The sequence below is a fragment of the Schistocerca piceifrons genome, chromosome 9, assembly GCF_021461385.2.
Source record: "Schistocerca piceifrons isolate TAMUIC-IGC-003096 chromosome 9, iqSchPice1.1, whole genome shotgun sequence".
NCBI lineage: Eukaryota > Metazoa > Arthropoda > Insecta > Orthoptera > Acrididae > Schistocerca > Schistocerca piceifrons.
Window position 1 is genome coordinate 19286409 of NC_060146.1, and position 18318 is coordinate 19304726.

Here is an 18318-nt window from a genome sequence, read left to right on the forward strand (position 1 = left end):
TCTTCCTGACTAATGCCTTAAACTTCAGCCTACTCTTCATCACTACTACAAAGGGTGTTCAAAAAGTTTTTGCACCATCATCTGTAACTTTTTTATTTTTCTCAGGAGGAGAATGAAATTTTTTGTGGAAATACTTGGAACATTTAGCTATACATTGAGCCTACTCAATGTATCCCCCATCAGCTGTGACACATCTGGCCCAACATTCTTTCCATGATGTAAATGCACTTTGGTAAAATTCTGGGGATTGACTTTTGCACCATTGTTTGATACAGGAAATGTGGTCTTTCTCACTATTAAATGTTTTACCACACAGGTGGGCCTTTAGGCGACCAAAGAGGTAAAAATCAGATGGAGCCAAATCCGGACTGAAGGGAGGATGAAGAACAATTTTCCAACCAATTTTACTGGTTTTCTCCTGTGTCATAAGGGCTGTATGGGGTTTGGCATTGTAATGTAGTGGTCTGATGAGCTGACCCTGAAACTATGGTCTATGGGTGTGACAAATAAGTCATTACAGTGAGCTGTCATGTCATCACACATCTGTCATTTTGGATGAGTTGATCAATGATCTCCTTATTCACATCACTCACTGCCGTCGATGATCTACTGCATTGTGGATTGTTCAGTAGAGAGAAATTACCTTCTTTAAACCTCTGATAGCATCACTGGATACTGCTGCAATCCACTGTGTCCTCCCCATAAACAGGGAGCAACTTCCTGTGGATTGACGTGGCAGAGTCATTGCCGGTCTTGAAGAGGAACTCCATCACCGGCCTTTGTTGCAACCCGACATCTACTTCGCCATCCATTGTGGCTCACCTGTAAATAAAAGAAAATACTTTTATTTACCAACTTACAGCTAAGTGTTCCAAGTATGTTCACAAAAAATTTCATTCTCCTCCTGCAAAAAATAAAAAAATTAGAGACGACTGTGCAAAACCTTTTGAACGCCCTCTGTACATTGTGATCTGAGTCTATGTTTGTTCCTGGATATGCCTTACAATCCAGCATCTGATTTTGGAATCTGTCTGAGCATGATATAATCTAACTGAAATCTTCCCATATCACCTGGCCTTTTCCAAGTATGATAACAATGACATTATATTTGAAAAACAGTGCAAACAAACGTTATTTGCCCCAAATCTCTCATTTATTTGATTTAATGAAAACACATTTGCCTATTTGCCTCAGTAGTCTGTGTCTGGCTGCTACAGAGGACCTGGATTTGATTCCTGATATTGCCAGTAAGTTTTACTCATGGGAGGACTACCCAGGGATGTACCCAGCCTTGTGAGACCATCTGAGGAACTCCAAGATCAAGAAAGCCAACAATGCTCGGGAGAGCAGTGTGTTGACTTTTTGGCCCACCAGACCACTGTCTTAATAGCTGGTTCAGTGGGATATACCCTCTGCCATGTAACTTGTGGTTGTTTGTAGAGTATAGATGTAGATTTAGACGTAGATACCATTGGCAGAGGATGACAAGGTGGTCAGCAGGACCTGATAGGCCCATCAGGGCCGCAAGGAGGATCTTCAGTTTGCTTTGATTCGCACAAATAGAAACACATTTTCGTAATTGTGAATGATATAAACAGTTTCACTGAGAGTGAAACTTTTCAAAATATGGAAAAAGAAAGAAAAAAGTATAAACCACTCAATGTATCAGAGAAAATTATGATGTATTTTGAAGCTTGGACATTGCAGTTATGTTCTAAACAAAATATCATTCAAATGTCCACCACAGCTTTGAACACACTGATGCACACAATGGCTCCAGTTATTAATCACTCTGCCCAGCATTAGTGAGATTATGTTGTGTCACATCCTGAAGAATGTTTACCTCCAAATGTTCCAAAGTTTATGGCTTGTCAGCATAGACATAGGCTTTGATGTAGCCTCAAAGAAAAACATCTGTAAGTGTCAAATCAGATGACTGTGGCTGCCACATTACTGATCCATGTCTTGAGATGATCCAGTCACCAAACTCCTCCCTCAGCAAATCAGCGTAGCATCAGCTTTGTAGCACATAGCACTGTCCTGCTGGAATCATGTGTTTTCAATAATTATGATTTCAAGTTCTGGCCACAGAAATTAATGAACATAGATTTGTAATAGTTGCCATTGATGGTAATGGCTCTTCTCTCATCATCTTGAAAATAAATAAATAAATAAGGTCCAGTGATACTGCCACACCATAAACTGCATGTCATATTGAGTTTTTCTGATTGCAGTGGCTTTTCATTGACAACTTATGGGTTATTCTTTGTCCAACAATTACAATTTTGGGAGCTGATGAAGCCACTATGATAGAAATGCATCTCTCCTGAGAAGATGATATTTCTGTTGAAATCCGTATTAGCCTTTCAACTGTTGTATTACCCAGTCAGTGAACTCACTATATAATCTGTGATTGTCTGGCTTCAACTCTTGAGTCAACACAACACAACTTTGGATGAGTTGATCAATGATCTCCTTATTCACATCACTCACTGCCATTGATGATCTACTGCATTGTGGATTGTTCAGTAGAGAGAAATTACCTTCTTTAAACCACTTTCACAGGATTCACCAAGTTGATGTCTTAATACCTGTAATTGCAACCATTGAGATCATCTAGAAGATGACACATTTAGCTGCTGCTACTGCTGTGATATTGTCTCCACTTTGCACTTTTTGTTGACTTCTTGGTGACTTCTGCTCATGTAGAGGAAAATCCTGCTCAAACTTGACCACAGTGTAGTGTGTAGCGTGAATAGAAAAACAGTGATGGCGATCCAGTTGTCTGGTGAACAAACGGTGAGCACCCACAACTAAGCTGCCACTTTGGAAAAATTTTTCAATGGTTTCCAAATGTTAAGGAAGTTTGAGTTACTGCTTGACGGAATTGCAAATTGTACTGGATATTTTCACACCTGGAAGCACACACACATTAGAGACTTGGAAACTATAAGCTTTTTGCATCTACTGATCACACACTTTTATTTGGCTCTAGAGAGGAGGATGTTGGGAGTGGAAGTTTGCAATTGGCTCATAGCACATTGACTGCTTAGAGAAGCCCTGGCACATTTTCCCACAGCAGCCAGCTTATATGTATGAAAATGAACATGTAATGGTTTAATGCATCACAGAAGTGATACAAAAGTTTTTGGTGAGTCACTAGAAGGATTGGGTACAGCCTCTTCACTCATTTTTGTAAATAATATTAGCAATCACATTGCACATGGATCAACACCATGTTCACAGTGGCTACTTATTATTATGGTGCACAATATTGTTAGGTAGCTAAAGGTGGCAATGAGCATCGACATTCTGGATGTATCACAGTCAGCCAACTTCCAGCCAACTTCCACTGATCACAGAGGGGCCAAGTAAAACTGTAGTTTCATAATATGTTAGTGAAATTGTCAGTATTTCCCTTCACAAATTATAAAACATATAATTTTCAGTAGGTGGATTTCCATAATTTTTGTAACTGATTCATGAGGTTATAATATGTGTTTTAAAGCTAATTTTATTATAAATCAAATTAATAATCGGAAATCCCACTCACTACAATTGTAATTTACAATTTGTCATTGTTGAAAGCCCTTATCATACATGTTTCATTGTAAGAACAATAAAGTATTTGATCATTATTGTGTAGTTAACTGATTGGTTTAGACGGTAACTACATGGTTTCCGCTACATTAGAGCTTTTTTTCATTATTACAGGTCAGGACATCAACAAGAGACTGGATTGGTCTGTTCAAGAAAGGCTGGTCAAAACCAGAAGAGTTAATTGTCTTTGAATGGGCAACAGGTCATGCTTCTGAAGAAACTCTGCCAAGAAGAGCAGTAACATTTTGTTCAAAGGACTTTAGGAGCAGAATAAATCCAAATGATCAGTACCAGTTTGCTTATGTCAGCAAGCTTCATCAGGTTACAAATTATTTGCTTTTCTTTTGCTGTACATAATTAGGTAGTGCTATGTTCCATGGATCATTTGTGCAATATATTGTCATAGCACGGAGCAGATCAGTTTAAAGTTTAACATGATCAATATTCAGTTATGACTGCATGATCTGAATTTGAGTTTACATAATGGTAAAAATATTTAGTTCATCATCACAACTGGGTATCTAATTATTCAGTGGAGTAGAATGTATTATAGTGAAGGAGTTTTTGTAACATATGATCAAACATAGTGTTACTGTTTCTACATCTACATTTACATCTGCATGGGTACTCTGCAAATCGTGCTTAAATGCCTTCACAATAATTCTCCATTATTCCAATCTCAAACGAACACCTATATCTTTCCGTGCGACCTCTGATTTCCCTTACTTTATTATAATGATTGTTTCTCCCTATGTTGGTTGGCGTCAGCAAAATATTTTTGCATTTGGAGGAGAAAGGTTGTGATTGAAATTTTGCAAGAGGATTGTGCCACAATGAGAAATGCCTTTGTTTTAATGATGTCCACCCCAAATCCTGTATTATGTCTGTGATACCATCTCCCCTACTGTCGATGATACAAAATGTGCTGCCCTTCTTTGAGCTTTCTTAATGTACTTCATTAATCCTATCTGGTACCGATTCCACACCATGCAGCAGCATTCCAAAGGAGCACAGACAAACATAGTGTAGGTAGTCACTTTTGTCAATCTGTTGCATCTTCGAAGTGTTCTGCCAATAAATCACAGTCTTTGGTTCACCTTCCCCAGAACATTTTCTGTGTTCTTTCCTAATTAAGTTGTTTGTAATTGTAACCAGATGGCAGTTATAAGAGTCGAGGGGCATGAAAGGGAAGCAGTGGTTGGGAAAGGAGTGAGACAGGGTTGTAGCCTCTCCCCGATGTTATTCAATCTGTATATTGAGCAAGCAGTAAAGGGAACAAAAGAAAAATTCGGAGTAGGTATTAAAATTCATGGAGAAGAAGTAAAAACTTTGAGGTTCGCCGATGACATTGTAATTCTGTCAGAGACAGCAAAGGACTTGGAAGAGCAGTTGAACGGAATGGACAGTGTCTTGAAAGGAGGAATAAGATGAACATCAACAAAAGCAAAACGAGGATAATGGAATGTAGTCAAATTAAATCGGGTGATGCTGAGGGGATTAGATTAGGAAATGAGACACTTAAAGTAGTAAAGGAGTTTTGCTATTCAGGGAGTAAAATAACTGATGATGGTCGAAGTAGAGAAGATATAAAATGTAGACTGGCAATGGCAAGGAAAACGTTTCTGAAGAAGAGAAATTTGTTAACATCTAGTATAGATTTAAGTGTCAGGAAGTCGCTTCTGAAAGTATTTGTATGGAGTGTAGCCATGTATGGAAGTGAAACATGGACGATAACCAGTTTGGACAAGAAGAGAATAGAACCTTTCGAAATGTGGTGCTACAGAAGAATGCTGAAGATAAGGTGGGTAGATCACGTAACTAATGAGGAGGTGTTGAATAGGATTGGGGAGAAGAGAAGTTTGTGGCACAACTTGACTAGAAGAAGGGATCGGTTGGTAGGACATGTTTTGAGGCATCAAGGGATCACAAATTTAGCATTGGAGGGCAGTGTGGAGGGTAAAAATCGTAGAGGGAGACCAAGAGATCAATACACTAAGCAGATTCAGAAGGATGTAGGTTGCAGTAGGTAGTGGGAGATGAAGAAGCTTGCACAGGATAGAGTAGCATGGAGAGCTGCATCAAACCAGTCTCAGGACTGAAGACCACAACAACAACAACAATTGTAATTCCTACGTATTTAGTTGAATTACTGGTCTTTAGATGTGACTGATTTATCATGTAATTGAAGTTTAATGGATTCGTTTTAGCATTCATGTGGATGACCTTACACTTTTCGTTATTTATAGTCAACAGCAAATTTTTGCACCATACAGAAATCTTTTCTAAATTGTTTTACAATTTGTTATTTGTTTTGATCTTCTGATGACTTCACTAGATATGAAATGACAACATCATCTGTAAACAACCTAAGAGAGGTGCTCAAACTGTCTCCTAAATTTTTTATTCACATAAGGAACAGCAGAGGGCCCAGAACACTACCTTGGGAAATGACAGAAATCATTTCTGTTTTACTCGATGACTTTTTGTCCGGTACTACAAACTAAAACCTATCTGAGACGATATTCCATAAGCATGCAATTTGGCTACAAGCTGCTTTTGAGGTACAGTGTCAAAATCCACCAGGAAATATGGAAACAATTTGAAATCCCTTGTCAGTAGCACTCAGCACTTCATCTGAGTAAAAATCTAGTTTTATTTCACAAGAACAATGTTTTCTAAATCCATATTGACTGTGTGTCAATAGACCATTCTCTTCGAAGTAATTCATAACGTACAAACACAATATATGTTCCAAAATCCTGCTGCAAATCAACATTTATGATATGGGCCTGTAATTTAGTGGATTATGCCTACTACCTTTCTTGAATATTGGTGTGGCCTGTGCAACTTTCCAGACTTTGGGTACAGATCTTCCATCAAGGGTGCGGTTGTATCTGGTTGTTAAGTATGGAGCTATTGCATCAGCATGCTCTGAAAGGAACCTAATTGGTATACAGTCTGGAATGGAAGACTTGCTTTCATCAAGTGATGTAAGTTACTTCACTACTCCGAGAATATCTTCTTCTAAGTTATTAATGTTGGCAGCTGTTCTTTCTTCAGATTCTAGAACATTTACTTCTTCTTTGGTGAAGGAATTTTGGAAGACTGTGTTTAGTAACTCTGCTCTAACAATGCTGTCATCAATAGTATTTCCATGCTATCACACAGAGAAGTATTGTTATGGGGATCAAATATTTTGATAGCAACATTATTGAATCATTTCAGAGGTAAAGCCAGTTTTAATAAAGAGTAGTGAAAAAATGTTTCCTTCTGGTATTGCAGTGATGAACATTGTCACTCCCTGTACTTTTATCAGATGATGCTGCAATGGCAGACCTAGTTTTGATTTTATTCGTGCAGGGGGCTTTTATCGCTCGATCTAAGGGTTTGTGTCCTTTTTTTGGGTTGAGTCTAGCCTTGGCCTACGGTTTTAGATTGTGGTTTTTAGTGTGTTTCTTGGTGGGTGGCTTTTCCTTTTTTGTTTCCATGGTCAGCCAACCACTGTAAATCTATGTGCTTTTATTTTCTTGTTTTCTGGTCTTTGTCCGTGTCTTTCTTGTCCTGTGTCGTCCTTTGTCCTCTCAATTGATTTTTTTTTCCATTAGGATTTTATAGCCATGGAACAAGGGACTGATGGCCTTTGTAGTCGGGTCCCTTCGACCCCCACAAACCAACCAACCAACATTCAACATTGTCACTCCTCCGTGAACAGTGATTGTTTATTCAGAATAAATTTCATGACAGAATATATGTATTGTGATTCTGTAATTAAAACATATTAATTCAGTGAACAGTTCTCTACGTGGTGACTGTGAGTGAACACCAAAAATTATTTTTTGTCTATGCTTTTATACAATATAGGGTGAAAAGCATTTAAACCGACAAACTCTGGGGGGTTGTAGGGGACATCAAAACAAATATTTTTCTCTAATGTCATTTTTTCCTATGAGGAGTATTTAAACCGGTAGAAGAAGATTTCTCTGCTGGAAAATTAATTAACCCAACAAACACTTTTCCATTTTTCTGTGACCAAGAGACAACACATTAACACAACCCAATTTCAATTACAGTAGATTTTCAAAAATGCCTCCATTGACGCGTAAACAAAGGTTACACCATGGGATCATGTTCTGTCTGACACAGGCAAAAACCCCAGGAATTTCCTGAATTGTTACTGCTGCTGCTACTATCTGGGCAACCAGATCCTCTTCTGATGCAACAGGAAATGCATAAACAAGGTTGTGCATCTCTCCCCGCACAAAACAGTCCAGAGGGGACATATCTGGGGATCGAGCAGGCTATGGTACAGGACCACCTCTGTCAATCAACGTTTCTGGGAACCGTCGGTCCAGGAATCGATGCACACGATGACTGAAATGTGCCGGCGCCCTGTCACGTTGGAACCACATCCATTGTCTTGTAGGGAGCGGGAGGTCTTCCAGAAATTATGGCAATGATCTAGCAAGAAAATTGTAATAGTGCCTGCCATTTAATGGCCTAGGTAGCAGATACGGCCCAATTAAACAGTCCCCAACAGTGCAGACCCACACATTAACGAAGAACCGCACTTAATGAGCGCTAGTAACTGTGGGATGTGGGTTATCCTCACTCCAAACATGCGAATTGTGCATGTTGAAGACTCCATCACACCCGAACGTTGCTTCATCGGTGAACAACACAGAGAATGGAAATGTAGGATGCATTTCATATTGTTCCAGGTAGCACTGCGCAAACTGTGCTCTGAGTGGATAATCAACTGGTTCCAGGTTGTGGACATGCTGTAAGTGAAATCGACGTAACAATTGCCCTCGAAGGACTGTTCTTACATTCGTCTGATTCGTCCCCATGTTATGTGCAATTGCACGAGTGCTGATTGAAGGATCCCGCTCCACATGCTGCAAGACAGCTTCCTCAAATTGCAGCGTTCCTACCATGCAACGGCGTCACTGTCCAGGTAATGTGCTAAATGACCTGGTCACATGCAGACATTGGTACACAGCAGCGAAGGTCGTATGATTCGGGATACGGCGATTCGGATATTGTTGTTGATAAGCCACCTGTGCAGCTCGTCCGTTGTGGTGCGCAACATAATTCGCACCAACCGTATCAGTGTACTCACTCCAGGTGTATCGCTCCATTAGTAAACAGAGACAATGCGCTACCACACTGGTGGACAGCAGTTGCCTACAACTGAAGAAAGTAATACGGCCTCTAACAGCTGAAGGGCATAATACGGCCTCCACTGGTTTAAATAATCCTCGTAGAAAAAAATGACATTAGGGAAAAATATTTCTTTTGATGTCCCCTTCAACCTCCCAGAGTTTGTTGGTTTAAATACTTTTCACCCTGTATAACCATTAATGTCTTAAAGTTGATGTTTTGCACAGTACATAACTTACAGTATCATTGAGATGCATTATCAAAGTGTATTAATTTATAGAGTTGTTTGTCATTGATATTGACAGTGATACAAAGTGCAAAGGGGGTTGAAACAAATTGAACTCTAGCATGTGTGGGTCAAGCTTTTGAGGTCCCATCATGGGTTTTATATGTGAGTTCACAACAGCTACTTACTCACATCTTGTTCATCACAGTATTATTCTTGTAATCATAGTAGAATACAGTAATACCACCACAAATATTTTACTTGTCATTTTTTAGTTACAATGTTTATTTATGCAAGGATATCACACAATTAGATAAAACAGTGGAAAATTCGGGATTGAATAATGACAGTATTATGGAAACAATAGGTTACTGTTGTCTTTTTGTTGTGCCTGTCTACGACTGAATATCTCTGTACTATATGGTGAGCAGCAATCTGTCCTTTTCATGATATTAACATATTTAGATAAGGTTCTTCTTCAAAGCCCCTATTAAATTCAAAGGAGAAGTTAATTTTAAGTAGTGGCTACAATGGTGTATCTTGTTCTAACAAATCACAACAGTCAACTCAAGTGTATGGGCAACTATGGTTTTGAACTGATGTGCTTGTGACATAATTTGCCCTACAGACATGTTTATTAAGGCAATTATTCATGAGGTACTGGTTTTTCTTCATACATATGTTGCCTTCTAAAACATTTACCATTATTTACCAATCTTGCATATTTATTGTAATTTATTACTTTAGATAAAAGACATTATTGGAATCCTGATGGAAAAAAGCTCACTAACGTTGGAGTTTATGGGCTACATGTTGGTAATGGAGTGGTAAATACTGCTCTGTATGCTGAAAAGTGGAATTTAGATTATTCTGTTTTAAATGCTTGTTATATTCTCAGTGTTTGTCCAACCCACCATGCAAAATACACAGAACTAACTGGGAAAACAGCATATACTTTACACTACTATTATGCAGTGGTTGGAAAATGTCATATTGACAGAGTAAAACTGATAATGTTTACGATTGGGCCTGTTAAAGGGATAAAAACTAATAAGCAAAATATGAGATAAAATTATATATTGTACAAATGAAAAGCAGAAGATATTGGGCCTGTGAAAAAGGAAAAGTATGGTGAGATACCACCTTGGTAGAACTTCAAGCATTTATTGGGACTGTAGCTGGCACAGACTAGAATTCGAAAGTTATTGTGCAGGAGTTCATTGTTTTCTCTCCTTCCCCACTCCCCCTTTCTCTCTCTCTCACCTCTTCTCTCTCCTCCACCCCTCCCCTCCTCCTCTCTCACAGTTTTGCTCCAAGTAAAGAGATTTAAAGTAATACTTAATATGCTTAGGTTTGGTGGTAAGAGGATATGCACAAAGTGTCTTGAAGTGCACAAGTTAGCAACTTCCAGCTATATTTGAGGACTGTTTATCAATAGCACTGACAAATCTTACTGTAACACATCACATGCCAAAATTGCCACCAAATGTAACATGAAATTCTTGATAAAATGCGGAGTAATGCGGTGGGGTGGGGGTGGGGGGTGGGGGGGGGGGGGGGGAGGGGGGAGGTGGAGGAATTGGATATAATATTTGATATGGAAGTAGATTTCCCACCATAATAGACAAATAAATAGCCTGCGTTAAAGGAAACTGCCTGCTGCACATCCTTGTCTCATCGAGCAGGCATTTTCGAACTTTCAAGTCTGTTTTTGAGGATCAAAGGTCTGATAATCACACGGCGAGAGGTCAGGACTATAGGGTGGACGTTTGAGTGTCACGGTGTGTCTGTAATGTACAAGGCCGTCCTCCCAGATTGACTGGTGTATTGCGTTGAATTGCTACCAGCGTGGAACTTGGGGCCCAATGCCATAACAGTGGTTAATGACAAAGCTGTTGCCCCATACACATTCTTCATTTTCCAATATATTTCTCCAGGTGTTTCCCCTTCAGCAACCAAGAAAAGAATAACAGCATGTTGGTCCTGCATTTGGTAATAATGTCGCCACAGCACATATTTCTGCATTTACCACACGAATGCAACAATAAACCCTTGCCTACATGTCTGTGCTTATATACCTGCTACAGAATCACACTACATTGTGTAACACTGTAATGGAAACTAAATAATCACCCCTTATAGTAGACAAGATAAAGACATGAAACCAACATTGACCACAGTAGTAAGTTTATTCATGTCCTAACACTGTAGATGAAAAGATTGAAAGCAAGTATGATGAGATGAAAGAAATTATTCAAATAGTTAAGGGGGCAATATTTCTGATGGGGAACTGGAATTCAATAGGAGGAAAAGGACAAGAAGTAAAAATAAATGGAGAACATGGACTGATTCAAGAAGACCTTACATCAACTTGAGGTTTTGTCTTCAAAAGCTAAAGGAATGAAAGGATGGAAAGCTGCTGAACTATGCTATGAAGTTATTACCCATTTTCATCATCAGGTAACATGATTAAATAAAATGGATCAAGAGAAGTTTCCATTAAAATTTCTTAAAAATTTCTTCACCTCAGCACAGAGCAGTGGATACTGAGAGTATGTAAAAGAGGAAAAAAGTAAAGTATAGTATTAGAAAAAGGGATGGTGAAGTACAGCATGTTTTTGGTGCCACTTTCCAAGAAGTATGTGACATGTCAAAGGGTATGTCATCCTACCTAGCAAGAAGGTTCCGCGAAGGAGGAGGGTTGCCAAAAGAAATGACAGGAGGTGACAGAAAAGGAAAGCATCATATGGAGGTAACTGCTGCCATCCAGAATGATATAAAAAGTATAAAAGCAGAGACAGTCACCCTGGAAGGGGGAAGTCTGCAAGACGTTACTTGCTTTCAGATATCACAGACAATAAAATGCTCAAGAGATTCTGTGAAAAAAGAAAAAAAAAATTAGGGCTGAAACAATGCCCCTTATCAAAATAAAAGCAGCATATATTTTACGAACATTTCACTCTATCATTCAGGACACCTCATACCAATACCTTCTCCTCTTGTAAGGTTGATTTAATGGAAATAAAAACAGAAACATTTCTGCAGAAGATGAATCGCCTAATAACTAGGAGCAAATTACATAAAATTCTGGCCAAGTGGTGTTATGATATAATGAAGGAAGGTAATACAACTGTCATTAAGATTTGCTTTGGCAAACAGCAAGACCAGCCTATTCCAAAACTATCAGTCCGTGAGATTTTCTGTACTAGACAAGTATAGTTATACAATTTATACATCAAAATCCACACTAAGGAGCAAAAAAAAGGAAACCTTCATTTTCTACAACTGGTTGGAAACAGAATCTTCAAGAGGGTGCAATCAAGTTCCTTAAGGGCGGTGCTTACAGCAGTTCAGGGCTGCTATCATCAGATTCGACAACAAACCAATGCCAACAACAGTAGTTCAGATATACATGCCGATGTTACAAGTAGAAGATGAAGAGATGAAGAAAGTATATGAGGGTACTGAACATGCAGTTCAGCATGTGGAAGGTGATGATACTCTACTATTCAAGGGAGACTGGAATGTGGTATTAGGAGAAGGAATAGAAAACAGAATTATGAAAGAATATGAGTTTGTTAGTAGAAATGAGAGACAAGAAAGATTGAGTTCTGCAATAAATTTCAGCTGGTAACAACATATACACTTCCCAAAAATCATGAGAGGAGGAGGTACACTTGGAAAAGATGTGAAGACACAGGAAGATTCCAGCTGGATTACACCAGGGTCAGACAAAGATTCCAGAATCAGATATTGGATTGTAAGGCATACCTAACAGCAGATGTACACTCAGATCACACTTTATTAATGGTAAAAAGTAGGTTGAAATTTTAAGCGAATCATCCGGAGGAATGAATGTGGAAATAAGTGGGATACTGAAGTACTGAGGAATAATGACATACATTTGAAATTTTCTAATGCAACAATTAATATCACAATAGGCACATAGTTGAAGGAGACTGGATGTTCCTAAAAGGGGCAATCATAGAGGCTGGACAGACAAGCATTGGCACAAGTTAAAGTAACTGCAAAAAAAGTTGGGTGGCAGAAGAAATACTTCCGTTGATCAAAGAAAGAAGGAGGTACAGAAATGTTAAGGGAAAGACAGAAAAACAGCAATATAATTCATGTGTGAATGAAATAAATAGGAAGTGTAGGAAAGCCAAGACAAAATGGTTACAGGAAAAGTATGAAGAAACTGAAAAATACATGCTCACTGGAAGGACTGATTCAACATGAAGAGAAGTCAAAATAACATTTGGTGAGACTAGAATCAAGGACACTATCATTAAGAGTGCAATGAGAATTCTACTGGTGAAATCAGAGCAGAGAACAGATATGTGGAAAGAGTATGTTATAATGGGGAGGACTTTTTGATGATATGCTAGAGGAATAAATGGGGGTTGATACAGAAGACATTGTGGATTCAGTATTAGAGTCAAGAGTTTAACAGAGCTTTGGAAGACTTGTGATCAAGTAAGGCAGAAGAGATAAGTAATATTCATTCAGAGTTTCTAAAACAATTGGGGGGGAAGTGGCAACCATATCACTATTCAAGTTGGTGAGTGGAGTCTATGAGATGGGAGACATTTCATCAGACTTACGGAAAAGTATCATCCATATATTCCCTAAGATAGCAAGGGCAGATATGTGCAAGAACTATCACATATTCAGCTTAACAGCTCACATATGCATATTACTGACAACAACATACAGAAGGATGGAACAGAAAATTGTGGATCTCACAGATGATGATCAGCTTGGGTTTCAGAAACGTAAAAGCAGCAGAAAGGCAGTTACTGATGTTGCACTTTGTAAGGGAAGCAAGACTTAAGAAACATCAAGACATGAAACTTCCTGGCAGATTAAAACTGTGTGCTGGACCAAGACTCAAACTCAGGACCTAAGCTGTGATGACAGGGCGTGAGTTGGTTAGCTCAGATGGTAGAGCACTTGCCCACAAAAGACAAAGGTCTCGAGTTCGAGTCTTGGTCCAGCACACAGTTTTAATCTGGCAGGAAGTTTCATTTCAGAACACACTCCACTGCAGAGTGAAAATCTCATTCTAGGAACATCAAAACGTGTTTGAGCAAGACTTGAAAAAGCAAGACTTGTTCAAGCAAAAGTGTTTGACAATGTAACTACAATGTTACAGAAGACATATTGGATCCAATTTAGAGTCAAGAGTTGAACAGAGCTTTGGATGACTCGTTAGCAAATGAGGCAGAAGAGATAGGTAACATTCAGTGTGGCTTCAGTTACCTGAGACTGTAGTCGTGTGTGTGAGTTGCATTTGTGTGAGTGTGTCGGTCATCTATTTTTGACGAAGACATTACTGGCTGAAAGCTTTATTTGTGATAATCTTTCTGTTATGCCTATTTTCAACTCATCATCTCTGCTATATGGTGAGTGGGAACTTTCCTTTTCATAATAGTGTTACATTCCATCCTGGATTTTCCATTGTTTAATATTCATTCAGAATTTTTAAAACTATTGGGGTAAGTGGCAACCATATCACTATTCAAGTTGGTGATTCCAGGTTCTGACAAAAATAGAACTAAGCTTAGGGGAAGAACCAAGAGGTAAAATAGCAATGAAAGACCAAGAAATGAGCTCAGATTAAAAAGGCTGTAAGAGAGGAATACAGTGTTACCCGCTACTGTTCAAACTATATATCAAAGAAGCATTCATAGAAATAAAAGAAAGTGTCAAGAATGGGATTAAAATTCAAGGTTAAAAGACATCAGTGATAAGTTTTGCTGATGACATTGCTATCCTCAGTGAAATGAAGAAGAATCACAGGACTAGTTGAGTAGAATGAACAATTTGAGGAGCACAAACTATGGGCCAGTAGTAACAGGAGAAAGAAAAAAATAATGAGTACTTGATATAGATTAACATTAAATATATCAAAATTGATAACCACAGAGTAGATGGCGTTATCAATTCTGCTATCATGGAAGCAAAATCATGTGACGGACTGTTGTAACCCAAGAACACTATAATTTATTGATTCAACAGTACACACAAATGGAAGGCAAGATGCAACACAAATAGTGATATACAAGAGGCAGGCAAAGCCTTGTGCTCCATTAGTCCCAACAGAGGGCACAGCCAGCTGACTGCTTGTGCAACTGCTGTCATATTAGCAGGACCGGTGGTCTCTTGTTGCCGAATCAAATAAGCACAAACTTCGTGCGTGAGCTGTGAAGTGGTGCACACACAAAATTGGTAGTTACAGCACTCTTTCTTTGGCAGTAGCAGTGGAGAAGGCGAGGGCACTGGCCGAAATGTAAGAGACAGCCAGGAGGCAGAAAACACCCAGTGCACAGCCGCCCAGGTGAGTTTGCAGGTGGTCGACCTGTCGCGATGCGCTCCCCTCGTAACAGACAGTGCAGAGACAGCCGTGGATACTCTCGATTACTGCTGGCACCCTTTTCAGCTGGTGGCCAAACTTGAAAGCCCAAACAAATGCTTCAGCCTGGAAGTGTCGTGTTGCCAGTGCCAATGGACAGCATGACATTGGCTGAAGCAGATGTAACAGAGTCTGCGGCTGCAAACTGTGTAACAGTTCTGTTAGACTCTTGTCACCAACAGAGGTGAATATATAAGAACTGAGGAACTGGTCAAGAGCTACTTCTGGTGACACATTCGAAACATATTTTTTCGTCTGAGTCTTGAATGTGCATACCAGCCATTCTCTTTCCCCGTTTGATTGAGGGTGGAAAGGAGAAGCTGTGACGTGACGAGAACCACTTTTTTTTATCTTTTTACAAAAATCTTCGAATTCCTGAGATATGAACTGTTGGCTATTGTCAGTAACTAACATATATGGAAAACCTTCCATTGCAAAAGTTTTTGACAAAGCAGAAATTATTGCCACTACAGATGTAGACAAGCGACACACCACAAATGGAAATTTAGAACGAGCATCAATTACAAGCCAGTAGAAATTAAAAAAAGGTCATACAAAACCTACACGAATTTGTTTCTGACACTGTGGTGAATCCGATCACGGTGACAAAGAAAGACAGAGTCGCCAGATGTGTGGACACTGCGGGCAGGCTGTAATAACTCGTGCTGTTTCCCCATCAGTGCCTGGCCAAAAACTGTGCCTGCACCCTAACACTTTTGTACGTTACTCACCCCAGTGGTCCACATGTAATATACATATAATCTCATGTTGAAGGGTGGACAGAACCTCAGCTCAGGGAGTGATGTTCTCTGTAATTAACAGCAGCGCACTGTCCAAAACAGAAAAACAATTTTATAATGCAAAAACATTTCTCAAAGGATCAGAAGCACAACCTGGAAATTTATCTGGCCAGTGGTGTCGCACAAAAGAAACAGGTTTACTTAAAATGGGATCTGCAGCTACTGGGGCAGAAATTTATTGCTCATAATAGGAAAATCCTCAACAACATTTTGAGCATCCATATCTAAATGAAAACAAAGTAATTCCTATTTATCAGACACTGGAACCTCGCCAGCTGGCAAATGCAATAAGGTGTCAGCATTACCGTGTTGTGCCATAGGTTGAAACTGTATCTCATAACTGTATCACAACATGAAGATATCCCTGTGCTGTAAGCAATGTGTGACTTTGTCTACCGAGGATGCCGAAGGGTTAACGAGAGGCACGAGTGGTTTATGATGTGTCATCAGGTGAAACTTAGACCTGTAAAGAAAAACATGAAATTTTTTTAGAGCTTACACAATTGCCAAAGCCTTTTTCTCTACCTGAGAATAATGTTGTTGTGCTGAATTTAAGGATTTAGAGACATATGCAGTAGGGTGTTCAGAACTGTCCATGTACTTATGAGCAAGGATGCTGTCAAGGGCAAACTGAGATACACCTGTTGCTAACACAAGGCGCTGGCATGGCTGGAAAGTGACCAAACAAAGGGCCAACTGCAGCTTAGATTTCAACAACTTGAATGCCTGGTCACAAGTCAGAGATCAGTGGAAAGGAACATCTTTAAATGATAATGCATGGAGTGGTTGTGCCACAGCAGCAGTGTCCAGTATGAATTTATGGTCATACGCACTTTGCCTAAAAATGCCTGTGATGCCATGATGGATGCTGTGTGTGGCAATGCAGCAATAGCATCAGTATGCTGTCGCAGTAGTGTAATGACAGCACGTGATGCTTCAAAACCTAAATAAATAAAGGGTAGTTGAAAAAACTGTGTCTTGTCCAAATTGTACTTTCACCATGCAAACTGTAAAACAGAAAATAGAGCATGAGGGTTCTGCGAATGTTCCTCTGTAGAGGCACCAGACACTACTATGTCATCTAAATACACACATCAAAAAAAGTTTTGCATCACCTCAGTTCTGAGAGTTCTGGAACCTGTACTGAAAATTGGAATAGAGATCAACATAAACATCATTTCTTAATTGCTCATGAAACCCATACATTTCATGTTGTACCACCATACAGCAAGACCTTCAGAGGTGGTGGTAAAGATTGCTGTACTCATCGGTACCTATAATACCCAGTAGCACGTCCTCTTGCGTTGATGCATGCCTGTATTTGTCGTGGCATACTACCCACAAGTTCATCAAGGCACTGTTGGTCCAGATTGTCCCACTCCTCAATGGTGATTAGACATAGATCCCTCAGAGTGGTTGGTGGGTCACGTCGTCCATAAACAGCCCTTTCCAATCTATCCCAGGCATGGTCGATAGGGTCTGTGTCTGGAGAACATGCTGGCCACTCTACTCGAGCGATGTCATTATTCTGAAGGAAGTCATCTACAAGATGTGCATGAGGGGGAATCACATTGTCGTCCATGAAGACGAATAACTCGTCAATATGCTGCCGAATTGGTTGCACTATCGGTTGGAGGATGGCAGTCACGTATCGTACAGCTGTTACAGTGCCTTCCATGACCACCAGCGGCACACATCGGCCCCACATAATGCCACCCCAAAACAGCAGGGACACTGCACTCCCTGGGCAGTGTGTCTAAGGCTTTCAGACCGACCGGGTTGCCACCAAACACATCTCCGACGATTGTCTGGTTGAAGGCATATGTGATACTCATTGGTTAGAGTACATGATGCCAATCCTGAGCAGTCCATTTGGCATGTTGTTGAACCCATCTGTGCTGTGCTGCATGGTGTCGTGGTTGCAAAGATGGACCTCACCATGGATGTCGGGAGTGAAGTTGTGCATAATGCAGCCTGTTGTGCACAGTTTGAGTCGTAACACGATATCCTCTGGTTGCATGAAAAGCATTGTTCAAGATGGTAACCTTACTGTCAAGTGTTCCTCCAAGCCATAATTCGTAGGTAGCGGTCATCCACTTTAGTAGTAGCCCTTGGGT

The 18318-nt window shown here is 39.7% G+C and overlaps 1 protein-coding gene across 1 annotated transcript in view; it reads left to right on the top strand.

The window, feature by feature from the left end:
* Positions 1–2769: 2769 nt before the first annotated feature.
* Positions 2770–18318, top strand: part of LOC124717202 — a 154704-nt gene continuing 139155 nt past the window's right edge. Inside the window, exons 1-2 of the mRNA XM_047243981.1 lie at positions 2770–2799; positions 3715–3921. Of these exons, the coding sequence (XP_047099937.1) occupies positions 2770–2799; positions 3715–3921 (237 nt within the window). The remainder of the gene's footprint in view (positions 2800–3714; positions 3922–18318) is intronic.